Source organism: Rhyacophila brunnea, unplaced genomic scaffold (genome assembly GCF_057557595.1).
Source record: "Rhyacophila brunnea isolate RB1 unplaced genomic scaffold, BYU_Rbru_1.0 scaffold_7, whole genome shotgun sequence".
In the NCBI taxonomy this organism is placed as follows: domain Eukaryota; kingdom Metazoa; phylum Arthropoda; class Insecta; order Trichoptera; family Rhyacophilidae; genus Rhyacophila; species Rhyacophila brunnea.
The window spans coordinates 46,819,720-46,833,116 of record NW_028233339.1 but is presented as its reverse complement, the minus strand read 5'-3'; the positions used below and the strand labels follow the sequence as shown (position 1 = coordinate 46,833,116).

The window sequence follows — 13,397 nt, the reverse complement described above, 5'->3', positions numbered from 1 at the left end:
TCCACTGAACTGTTCTAGGTAACAGGTGACAAAACTAATATTGCCTTGATGGTGGCCAACCTCTGATAGGGGATGGCACAATAAGAAGAAGATTAAAATATGATAAATACACAATTTTTAGATTGTTTGAAAATGCTGAAAATTAGTAACTAAACTATGTAGGTAGAATGGTGTCAGATCTTTCTGGCAGTGTAGGCGACTCATTTAGGTGTTGGTATTGTTATGTTTAAATGACGCTACACCGTTCCATAGTGATTTAAAAAAAAATGTTCTTCTACATATCGATACCATATTTCAACAACTCAAAAAACCTTGTTCCAAGATAATGGCTTTTCAATTTTTTAAAAAAAATCTTTTTTTTATTTAATTTGGTTTAGTGGAATTCAGCAATACATAATGAAATTTTACAGTTTAATTAGGAATTAACCTAGATATTTCGGTATAATAATTGAATTAATGATTAATCTCAGAAAGGGTTATTCGATTTTATGACACATTGAAGAAATTTTTGCTGAATTATATAGAGAAGACTTTTCTACATCGAATGGTATTGTTAACTCAAAACCTTAAAATGTTGTGTTGTTTCCTTATTGAAATAGGGTATCGATATACAGAACCTGCATCTCTATAGAAGAAGGTTTTCCTCAACAACGAAAAAGGGACTTACAATCAGGAGTGATTAAAAAATCATATGTTTGGCATTACTGTATAACTATTATTCTTCGGGCAAGACAATGGAAGAAATATTACCTCCTTTAGTGCCTCCACCAGAGCCTCCTTTAGTTCCACCCTTGTAGTAGCGCATGTAGGACTTCTTGGCCGACTTGGAAGGCTCGGCGAAGAGAGAGTCACTCGACACTTGTCCTTCATTCATCAGCTCAAGCTCCTTGTACGCCTGCTTTTTCTCCACCACCTTGTATCCCTTGGGACAAGCGGCTATCGGGCAAACCTTTTCTTGAACTGAAAAACAACAAAATTATTAGGGTTTTTCCATTTTACAACATTTTTATTAGGTCGTATTTTTATTTGTCCGGTGGTTGTTTATCCAGTACAAATCTTGCAATCGATTTTTAACTAACTTCCCGACATAGAAATATAATGGCGGCTAAATTGGAAAGCATTTGAATGGAATAATATTTGTCAATATTAAATAATAATAATTATAAATCATATTAATCAAATAAATCCACAGTATTTTCAAACAAAAAATATTGATTCGTATTTCTTAACAACCAACCAATTATGATAATAGTAAATTACTAGAAATACAAAACTGATTTTTAAGTCGATGGCTATTTCGATTGTAACACCATTATCAGACATGAGGTTACAACTGCAATAGCTATTAACCAAAAAACGAAGTTTATGGAATTTCATATTAAAATAAAATTCTATCAATAACCAATTGACATTAAGGGTATTTTATTACAACATTTTTCTTAGCTCGTATTCTTTGTCGGGTACAAATCTTGCTATCGATTTTTAACTAACTTCCTGACTAGCTAGACATTTGAAACTTTAAGAATATATCAGAACACAATGCCAATGCATTCTTTTAATACTTTTAGCCATCTTTAAGTAGAATTGAATTCATTTTCAGTTAATTCTGTTTTGTATGAAAAGATATTTCGGAAGAAATCCGTAATCAAATTCACTATTATTGGTTGCTTATACGTGCGTTACTATGGAAATCAATATGAAATGTCAAAATTACATTTCAGTATTATTTCTATCAAGTACAAATTTTTTTGATCGTTTAAGCTAGTTTATATGATTCAACAGAAAATTTAAAAACGTTGTACATAAAAAGTTCTTGTAATTATTTTAGTTTTATTTAATGTTTTATTACAGTCAAAATTAAATGTTAGAATAACTTACCACTTAACCACTTAACTTATGTTCTGTCATAACGGTTTTTATAGAATTAAATAATTGGACTGACTTTTTATGGCTTGTGATATCGAAAGTAATTAATTCAAGATCATGTGAATGGATTTACAGTAATCCTACCCATTATCCGGCGATATTTAATATGACTGATATGGTGGCAGCTATCAAATGGAAGAATACGCTGCCATATTATTTGTAACATTACTTTCGCAGAGTTAACCATTATAGAACATACTGTTACAAGTTAAGAATTAGTTATAATATTAATGGAATGAAAGAGGTCAAACCTTCTGCGGTAGTTTTGGGAATTTCTTTCTCAACGCAGTCTATTTCATCATCAGGGCAGTCTTGGACTCCGTTGCACCAGTCGGCCTCGTTGATGCATACGCCGCTTGTAGGGCACGACCGCTTGCCGATGGGACACGGGACGCAGGAGCAGTCACAACTCGTGCTCACTTTTCTGACTAGGCCCTGTATTAAACAACACAATAATCATTTCATGCACCCTGTATAAATACTTTATGTAATAGAATTTAGCAATATTCATTGAAATTTATAGTTTAATAAGAAATCAACAGAAACATTTCCCTATAGAATGATTACAGTAGAACCCCGTTAATACGAACACGATTAGTTCGAAATTCGCATTAAATTGAAATTTTTTGCGAATATTCTAAAAATCTATTGATTTGAATAAAAAAACTTTTTTTCAAGTACTATTTTTACTATTCACTTACCATACATTTTGAATTTTGCAATTTGAATTTTTTTTAGATTCGAATTACTGTAATTGTTGACTTTTTCTCTATTGAATTATAAAAAATCTTACTGCAGACCTACAAACTTATCTGAAGATTGGGATGGGGGAGCCACTGTCGAAAACTACCCAATCAAGACTCGTAACTGGACAAAATCTGACATTCAAATGACACTTTCAAAATGGCGTCCTATGGTATTTCGTAGTTCCATTTTTGGCCATTCTACAGATAAGTTTGTAGGTCTGTAGCTACATCGAATACCATCACCAAGTTAAAACATAGAATTTTTATATTGTTTCACTATAGAACAACGATGGTATTGATATATTATTTTTTTTTCAAGGATCTAATAGACTTTCGCATCTTTAACTGATATTTAAAAGTTTTGGGTAAATAATATTATCATTAGAATATGGTCAGTATGATAGCTGATCATTCATTCAACTCAATGAGTCCTTGCTATTGCTCAAACACATTTAAAATAGAAAAGAATGAAAATTTGTCATATCGTCACTGTTCTGGCAGAAGACACTAATTCGAAAAAATGACATATTGAGTTAGTACCAAAATGTTCCTTATTTCAAACTTTACCGTCTGGAAACCTTCTTAATAAATAAACAGTCTTTATTTTAAAGTCATCCTTTTTACGATTACCATTATTTCAAACTTTTTAACAACTTCAAAGTCAAATTACTCAAAACTAGTATTCTCCAGTTAGTGTGTTCTGCCAGAACAGAGACGATATACGGGATTCTAATCGGCGACCTATAGCTTTAAGCTATAGTGACGCTCTTTGACTATTCTATCCCGGTTAAGCCCATAGATACCATATGAAGTTTGGAATCAATAATAACCAAATTATAAAAGATACTTACGTTGCTACATTTTGGACATTTCTTCTTGATACAATCAGGCACTCCTCCAAGCTTGCAGGTGCATTTATCGCAGTTGTCTTTCTCAAAGGTTGCTCCGATGGGGTATCTAAAAAAATTTGGATCATATTATAAAAGAAACACGAGGATAGAAACATTTCTATTTTGCTCCAAACCGCTCTCATCTCAGGGCTTTCCAATCTGAGGTGCACTCACCCCTAAGAGGTGTGAGAATGAGAGAAAGAATTCATCGAAGACAGTAAAATAATTTTTGAATAAGATCAACTTGGATTTTGAACACACTTTTTTTTGGGCAGAAAAGCTGATGCAGTATGTAGAGGGGTGCGAGCATTGATTAAACATTTACTATAAGTATGTTTTATCAGCATAGAAGAAGGCTTTTTTACATTATCTTTTTTGGTACCTATATACATACTTACTTTAATAAACAGGACTGGTTTCGTTCAATTATATAGGCATAGTTTTAATATCATAATGCATTTCCATCAATAATTGATAGTTAGAGTGAAGAATTCAAGGTCACCTCTCAGTGTTTTCAGATCCAAATCGGACAGATTATAGTTAAATTAAATTTATCCAAGATGTTTGTGATATAATAATATGTTATCGGGTTAACTCACTGGATATGCCCAACCATACAGGGGCACTGGGAACGCGGTCCGCATTTTTCTCCGTCGTAGACCATCGGCGGCTCGCAGTCGCAGCCAAATAGAGGAGGCTCCACGCCATCACATGCATCACACGCGAATGGTGTCTCCACCTCGGGTCCAATGGTGAAATCAAACAATGTCTCTTCTTGCACTGAAAGTAAAACAATTGAATTGTAATTGGATTAATGTCGTTTACTTTTGTCATCACGAATATATGAAAGTAGAGTTGATTTATTTTTCACGTTTTCAGAAATAAAACTGAATGTATTTTCATCAATCTGAGCCAGTGAATAGCTAAGTGGTAAAGTATTTGACTGCAGATCGAAAATATGGCGGTTCAAGTTCACCCGTGGGCTATTTTTCGTTACATTTTCATTCTACGGCAATTTTGCTGTACAGCACGTAAACAAATTACATTTTAAAAAGTACATACATTTGGCTTTAGTTTCAGGATCGATGCATCCCTGCGGGGCAACTCGCAACTGGATGTTGTCCTTCCATTTGGTGGGGTACAACTTGAAGTACTGAGCGCGGATGGGCACCTTGAAGCTGTTGGTAACTTCGATGTTGGAGTCGAAGTTGGCGGGGAACTCCTTAATCTCTCGTTTGGCGTCCACTACCGGATTCCAGCTGATGGAGTCAGGAGAGTATTTGAGGGTGTAAGCGGTTACCCAGCCCTTGGGTCCTCCCTTGGTCACGATGCCGGTTACGTTTTGCGGACGTCCAAAGTCAAACTGGAATGGTAGGATTATTCAGATTGTTTTGAGTTTATCTGTCATTTTAAACTACATCAATAATTATTAGTATATTTATTTAGGACTAGAGAGATTCATAATATTATGATACATCATTTGAATACGTGTATTAATTAAGGCTCTAAGTACCAAAAAGTAGTATTGTCTGTAGTTACAAAATACTGAGTCATTGCAGTAAAATTTCATGAAGCAGACCTTTTGAAAAATGTGGTTTTACAGTGTGAAGCAATCACGGCAGCTTCTATAATTTTAGGTATTAAGAACTCGCAAGTGTCAACACACCATCGTCAGCCATTTTATATTGAATGAGTTTGACCACTGTAGTGCTATTTACACCATTATAAATAAAACAGGCCAACGGACTTACAACGTCGACAGGTTTAAATAGTTTGCTGTATTTTTTTTACTTGCTTGAGGCACTTAGACCATAGTTGAAGTTATTGGCGTTAGTATGTAGAACACTTTTCTATAAAAATGTCAGTTTTTTTGTTTTTGGTACTTAGCGCCTTAATTAATACACGTATTCATTTGATGATGATTCCAGAAAGTTTTTAGTGTGATTGAATTGGTTGCCATGGTAACCTAAACAAGACGGCACATATTTCAATGTTTTTTAAACTGTACCTATGATATAATGTTATTTGTAGTTTTTTTATATAATCGTTCATCTAAATATTGATAATAATTAATGTATAATTTATGAAATGGACTAATATTATAGATTAGATACTTACATAGAAATATAATGGCGGCTAAATTGGAAAGCATTTGGATGGAATAATGTTTTTCAATATTAAATAATAATTATAAATCATATGTATTAATCAAATAAATCCACAGTATTTTCAAACAAAAACTATTGATTCGTATTTCTTAACAACCAATTATGATAATAGTAAATTTATATAGTTAAAAAACTGATTTTTAAGTCGATGGCTATTTCGATTGTAACACCATTATCAGACATGAGGTTACAACTGCAATAGCTATTGACTAAATTCATATTTATAATGACTAATTTCATATTAAAATAAAATTCTACCAATAACCAATTTATATTAAGTGTATTTTTATGTTTACTGACACAATAAGAGGAAATCTTCTCCAATTTAAGGGAAGCAGATTTAACTAGAATATAATCAAGAAACAAGTATTTATCGTTAATTAATTTTGCATATTAAGTTTACCTAAGTTAAGAGTCATCTTTATAAGAAATATAAGTTTTATATTGGCAAATGAATTGTTGTATTCACCTCTACGGATTCTCCCGGTGAATTAGTGACCGGTTGCCAAGCGTTGACTGTCTCTAGACTGAGGAAGTTCTTGGAGTTTTTCGGCAGTTGAGAGCTTACAGACACGAAGGCCGCCGGGATGGCTGTCAAGACTTTCGGCTTCTCGCACATTTCCTATATACGCAAAACAGTCAAAATGAAATAACACTGCAAGTATTTAAATAATTATAACACCTATTATTATGACTAATTAGAGAGTTTGTTGAGTCTATGCCATGTTAGTCTATGCCTGACTCTTCCTTAGACCTCTTGCCCTTTATATCAATTCCATAATATGATTTTACGTGTTACAAAGATTTTTATCTTTCTAGCATCGGTAGAAATCGGTACTGAAATTGCATCGCTCTCGCAAACTCTCACTGGTCACTCGCACAAGTCTGGTGACGAACAAGATGACCAGGATCCTATGTGGCACAATCAGAAAATATTTTTTCAATCCCGCAATTTTAGGGTAAGAAAATTCAGCATTTTAACGGTGAGAACAATCATATAAGTAAATATTGCATGTTTTTCAGGACGCAGTCTGGTGAGATTTTTTCAATGAAATCTTTCCCTAATTTTTAAAAATTATCATTTCAAAATAAGTTATTGATTTATGCAACATTAATTTTTTTTAGAAAAGAACAAAATGATACAATAATAAATACAATAAAAAAAATCTTAAAATTCGACTTATGTGATTGTTCTCCCCCCCCCCACCCGTTCCATCGATATTGCTAGAGAGAAGAAGTAATATTACTTGTATATAAATAATATGTTAATTCAATAATTGTTATATGAACCTCAGGTACACCGATAACAGTGGTTTTGATTTTGTTGTCTTCTATCGAGGGTTCGTGCACGCTGGTGGATACTCCTCCGCAGCCGATGAGCTCAAACCTGACGGCGATGGCGTCGTGCCATGTGATAGGCACAATTCTGATGTATTCAGCTTCCACCGGAACCGAGAACATTTGCTTCATTGGAGTATTGCTGTCGATTGGACCTCTGAAGACCTGAAGAGAAAATAAACATGAAATAGATTGCTCATATTTAACATTTCAGGTCTTCAATCATTTTTGAAGTTAGCAAACTAGAAGCTACATTCGCTTCACATTTACAATAGTCTCTTTTCTTCATGTAAAATAGTAAAATGTACAGTTGTTGCCACAAGTATCTCATAGATTTGGGGACGTGTAAAGAACGCCTATGTTAGTGCCACCTCTTAACAGTGGTAACCATTACAATCAGCCAATTTTTACTCTACGGGATCTTCAATCATGAAATGGATTAAAGATATAGTTATTAAAATGAATATTTCTATCAAATTACAGGATTGCATGAGACGAGGAAAATGATTAGTCATTGAACAACAGATGGAGATTCCAGTGCACTATAAAAATTACCTCTGGAGTGCCACTGGGTTCAGAAACAAACGAGAAATGATGACCATTAGGACTGTTCATCACGTAGAAACTGGTGACGTATTGGTCGAAGAGTGGACTTCCTTGCATGTACACTCCGTACACCGGTTCAGGATGATCCAGTTTCACTTGGATGTATTCTTTGGTAGTCGACTTGCTAGGAGACCAGCTGCCGCCTGAAATATAGAAAAATAATCATGAATCTCTTGCTCGGTGCCCCTCCGAATGTGTCTTGTTTCATGCCAAAATTATCGAACCTCACAGTAACGTGGTATTATAGTTCTGAACGTCTCACTAAGTATTATTTAGGTTAGTGCCTTAATTGAAAGGCGTAAGAATTTGAATACTAGATAGGAGTCTTATAAACATTCCGTATTAAGAATTTTGAAGGCAGTTCGATTGGTTATTCGATATGGTTGTATTGGTAAAAAATTTATTATTTTCTTCTTCTATTGGCAGCCAAAAACAAAATGGCAGGTTGCGTTTTGGTTTGAAGCCTTATGCTTTGTTTACATAATCTACCGATGCGTTTCTCTGTGTTTTACACGATTATTTTTTATCTTAAAAATAATGGTCAATGTATTGTTTTTGCCTGCCTACATAAAACTGATGACCTCTAGATATTTCATTGATCTCACATTATTTTCCTTCAGGTTTTTTCCTTCATTTTATGCTACGGCAGCTACTGAAATTTTACTTAAAAATGAGAGAATAAATTATAGTACTGACCTGAATCTTCGGTAATCTTTCCATTGAGTTTGGCATGATGCGGTTGGAAGGAGGGTCCTAGGGAGCTACTAGCTGTGAAGGCCTGGTCTCCCTGCGGTAGCTCATCATCCCAAAGCAAGTTCTTGTATCTGAAGTAGTATAAATATATTATGTGTAATATATGTCAAAATATGTATTTTATTTGAAATCAAATTCATAATAGTGTTATGCTGGCAGCTCTGATTGGAAAATTTATTAAATTAACCATGCTTTTTATATTGCTGTAAGCAGTTTTTATGTCAGCATAGCCCTGGCGAAAATATGTTAAAGCGGAAACGTGTGATGATTCTTACAAATGAATATACAACGTCTATTTTAATTGCAGCTAATATAATTTAATCTTAATTTTTAAAACACCTTTTTCAGTTTCACTTTCATATATTTAGAGGTTTTCTCCATTGTCTTTGCTTCAACCCTCCTAATCAGTCTTAATTAAGATTCTGTAATATAAGGAATATTTTATTTCTGTAGCAAGAGAGCTAATTGGTGAACTGACGATTAAAGGAATTCGAGTGCACAGATAACCAAGTTAAGTAAATCAACCTCAAAGTTAAATTTAATATGAGATTATAAATTCTACAAAACTGTTTAAAATTTTCTGTAAAATGTGGTCTGGTTTTCAAACTATACCTACACTATTATCCACTGCATATGCCCATATATGCACTATGCATATATGCACTACCATATTCAACTCATCTCTCCTTCATTATTCTGCACACAAAAGTGATACTTACTTGTCAGGGTGACATTCCGGTGGTGGCGAAAGCGTGTTCGGCCTGATGGCTCCGAGCTGATTCATACTGTCCAACTTCTTTTTGTTGTCGTCGTCAAAGTCCATAACGCTGTACGATTCGGTGGTGGGTTTATCAACGTAATGTGCGGAGGCACTCTCGTCGATTTTATAGGTATCGGGTTTCTCTGTTTCCACGTTCCATTCGTCAATGCACGTCGACTTGTCGCAGATGTATCTGTTATTCAAGCATTGGCAAAATTCGCAGTCTGTCTCTTTTACTACTTCACCAGGCTGCAAAGTGAGAAGTCATCTTTATGATTGTCGGAGAGATTATGCTTTACCACCTACACTAACACTGACATGTTGAATTTTGCTTGACGGAATGGGATTTTTTTAATTTTATTAAAGTTAACAAAAAATAAATAATTTTGAAAAACCGCTGAAACATACCTATTAGAAAATTCACACCTTTCACTTTCTGGGTGAGTGCTCTTATCTCTCTTATCTTATTGTAAGCTATCGATTTTTCTATGGTTGATGCGAATTACTGCTTACTCTATCTGAGGTACTTCAAATCAAACAATTAATCATCGTTAATTGTCAAACAGTCTTGAAATAACTGTGCAGTCTAATAAGCGACAGTATGTCGCGAAACGGAATTCTGCCGAGTAAATGCTGTCGAAATCGATGAATTAACTCAGATTCGTAAAAACATCATTTAATTTATAAGTACATAACAGTCTAATTAAAAGTTGCGGTGTAGCTTGTTCCTAGTTTATAAGTAAGTACTGAATAAAACTAACCTTGACTGGTTTTCCGTCATGCGAGCGACAAGTGCAATCGGTGATAGCCACGCAGGAGACGGAGTCTCTCCACAGGAACCCTTTACCGCATTTCTTCAATGCAACGCTTTTGTCCATGCAACCGGGAATGCATTCCTGCAAATGTAATCATTCGTTTAAAATGGATAGCATTATTAATCTACTTTCTTTACTGTGCATTACTAATCAAGACAATTGTTATTATTATGTTTGTTAATTAATATTAATATTTTTATTTATATTCTGCAGTAACTTTCCTATATTTTTAATAGTAAAACCTCGTTAATACGAACTCCACGGGACTGACAATCGAAAAATTCGACCTACAAATTATGAAATGTATGGGGAAAAAATATTTAAATTAAAAAAAAAAAATTGATTTTCATCAATATCTTTATGATCATATATGTGCCTAATAAATTTCCGGTGCCGTGTGTGTTAATGGGTTATAAAATGTCAGGATTATTTTTATTACCTTCTTAAAATAAGTAATTATTTATGATGTTTTACGAAAAGTCTGTCACAATTTTCAATGACTGGCTTATGAAATAGTGTACTTTATTACGATTTATTGAATATTTTTATATGCCAGAACTGTGAAATAATTTCGAATTACGAAATTTGAATTAAAGGTATGGTTTTATATGAAAATAATGTTCAAGGGACTTTTTTTTCCCGAAAATTTCGAATTATTCGAGTTCTTATTAACGAGGTTCTACTGTACCAATTCCGGTTTTGTATTATGGCTTAGAGGCCATCCATAGACTGAAACTGCACATGTTTGCCAAACTAAAATTATGATTTCTGTTCATGAAAATATATTTTCACTAATTAATATATGAACGTATTTATACGGTGAATAAATAGAGATTGTCAGACGCTTATATACTTAGTGAAATAATATATATATACAGTCATAAAAATAGACTTTTAGTTTTATGAATGGCCTCCTAATCAAAAAAGCATTATCAATTGATATTGATGTCGATCTTAGTCATTTCATGAAGAGGTTTTTAACAGATTTTAGAATTATAGTGTTTCATATTGCCAACTATAGAGGACAGACAAATTAGTGATTTCCTATGCATTAAAAAATTGGTAAGTGAGAAAAATGAAAGAACCTACACACATTTCTTTTCTAAGACATTTATAATATTTTCTATTTTGTATTCTTTCTAGTTTGAAAATAAATTTGTAATTTCTAGATTTTTGATGCCCTAAACGGACTTACATTTATTTACCTTCAAAGCATTTTATGAGATACTGCTATTCATCGTGTTATCAATAATAATCAACTCAATTTCACCAAATGAGGACTTACCGTAGTTTACCTCTTGCGTACAGTTATAAGAAATGGATGTTTGCCATTCACCCCACCCATTAGGTCCTTGTACTGGATCAAACACACATTAAAAAACCATGATTTTGTTTGCCTGGCTGCGGGATTGAACCCGCGATCTACGGCTTTAAAGACAGCCAATCAAGTGTGGACGTATATTAGTGAAAGTCTGTTACCTCTCCATGTTTGCATTTGCCGTGATGATCAAGATAATAGTCGTAGAAGAGGCAGATGTTGTTGCAGGGAATGGCGCACTCTGACCACACTTTTCCAATATCACAACGGTCATCCGTAATGCTGTCTATTAAAATCAATGAAAACAAAATTAATTACTGCTTCATGTAATTTTCAGGCTAACCTACCCGCAGCAAGTATATGTGAGATCGATCATTAGTGGAAAAGGCAGATGAGAAGTAGAAAGAAGAAGGCGCACAATATGCAATGACATGTCTTACCACCATATGGAAGGATCGAGGAATTTCAATTGCCACAAAAATGTGGCTTGTGTAAACATAAGTATTCTCCATATTTTTATACAGTGTTGCGTCAAGGACCTTAAGGGATGGATTGGAAGGGAAGGGGAGCCGAAGGAAATTTATGCCTTCGAAATGTGGTGTCGATGCCATATGCTTTGCATTTCTTGGACAGAGCACAGGACGAACCAGTCAATCATCCAGAGTCTCCAGATAAAGAAACGGCTCTCGATGATACGTCTATGACGCATTCTGCAGTTTTTTGGACGTTTATTCATTTATATAACAGAACGAATAAGGAGAGAAAAGATTTAATAAATCTAAACAATTGATATTTATTTATTCAATGTAGGTATATACTTTTTTTAATTGATTAAAATAAATTTAGAGATTACATAACTGGATTAGCTTAAACTGTAATTTACATACAGATAAATTCTCATTAAATACAAAGACCCCTAATTCGTATTTTGTTGTATTCTTTTCAAAGAAAAATTACAAACAAATCGAAATTCGAAGATATTTACATGATATATGTGTCACAGATAAATAGGTAAGCATGTGAAAACTGCCCCGACTCACTTATAATTTATCATTACTATAATCTTCAGCCTCTAAAATTAATTTGTAAATAACAAGACATAGTATGATTATGAATTATTGTTACCTGATTTTATTTCAGTAAGTGTTATATAACTACATTAACATTCCTTTTCGAAAGAAAGCTACTCATTCCAAAGAGGCTTCATGCAAACTGACAAAGATGGAAAACGTCGAGTTGGTGAAATAAAAGGCAAAGAGCAATTAGTTGACGAATATTTAACAAAGGGTAAACACTTATAATCGTCACATTGCGTGATCAACGAGATGAATAATTTACAGGGATAAATCGAATATTATTTTAGAAATATAGACCGAAGATACAGCTATGTATGAATCTAAAAAAGTAAAAAGATTATCCATAAAAAAAAGTAGATAAATAAATGCGAATGTTTGATGAGATAGAATTGTAAAGATTTACCATTGTCCCTGTCCACATCTTCGGTGTCGACGGATGTTTTATTTTTAGGAACTCTGTGTGACTGTAGTGCAGTAAGAACTTCAGTTTGAACTGGAAAAATTACAAAATAAATTTTATTAACACGTTGATCGCCATGGGGGTCACCGGTGACCGGCATCGGATTACGTTCAGGGGGCCATGGGGGTCACCGGTGACCGGCAAAGAAGACCTGCCTTAGAGTTGTTGTACAGCGCCGGCGGGCACGCGCGCAGTGCATTTTTCGATACGCGGTGACCGGCATGGCCCTTCTGTATATTACTGCCACTTGGCCTGAAAATATGTCTTCCCAGTCACAAAATATAGGCTCACTAATGTAAAGAATGTACATAATGAAAAAAAAAAGTTTTCCTTTTAAATTGTAAATGTGTTTTTGTTGATATAAAAATAAAAATTAAATAGATGATAAAAATGTAAGTTATAAAAAATATGTAAAAAATAAAAAAATAGAATAAAAAAATGATTATAAGGTATGTATACGTATATTTCCAGTTTATGTGTATCCAGGTATTATACTACCCAATTTGAAAACTTTTATTCCGTATTTGTGCCTTTTCTGTTT

The 13,397-nt window shown here is 33.7% G+C and overlaps 1 protein-coding gene across 1 annotated transcript in view; it reads right to left on the bottom strand.

Moving 5' to 3' along the window:
• The window catches only part of Hml (hemolectin), a 93,953-nt gene that overhangs the window by 34,821 nt on the left and 45,735 nt on the right, over positions 1-13,397 (bottom strand). The window contains exons 35-47 of the mRNA XM_085958363.1: positions 12,800-12,889; positions 11,482-11,606; positions 9,949-10,083; positions 9,147-9,436; positions 8,371-8,498; positions 7,624-7,817; positions 7,021-7,233; positions 6,200-6,352; positions 4,625-4,925; positions 4,162-4,342; positions 3,524-3,629; positions 2,178-2,361; positions 751-960 (exon numbers count right to left, since the gene is read on the bottom strand). Coding sequence (XP_085814489.1) covers positions 751-960; positions 2,178-2,361; positions 3,524-3,629; positions 4,162-4,342; positions 4,625-4,925; positions 6,200-6,352; positions 7,021-7,233; positions 7,624-7,817; positions 8,371-8,498; positions 9,147-9,436; positions 9,949-10,083; positions 11,482-11,606; positions 12,800-12,889 — 2,310 coding nt within the window. The remainder of the gene's footprint in view (positions 1-750; positions 961-2,177; positions 2,362-3,523; positions 3,630-4,161; positions 4,343-4,624; positions 4,926-6,199; positions 6,353-7,020; positions 7,234-7,623; positions 7,818-8,370; positions 8,499-9,146; positions 9,437-9,948; positions 10,084-11,481; positions 11,607-12,799; positions 12,890-13,397) is intronic.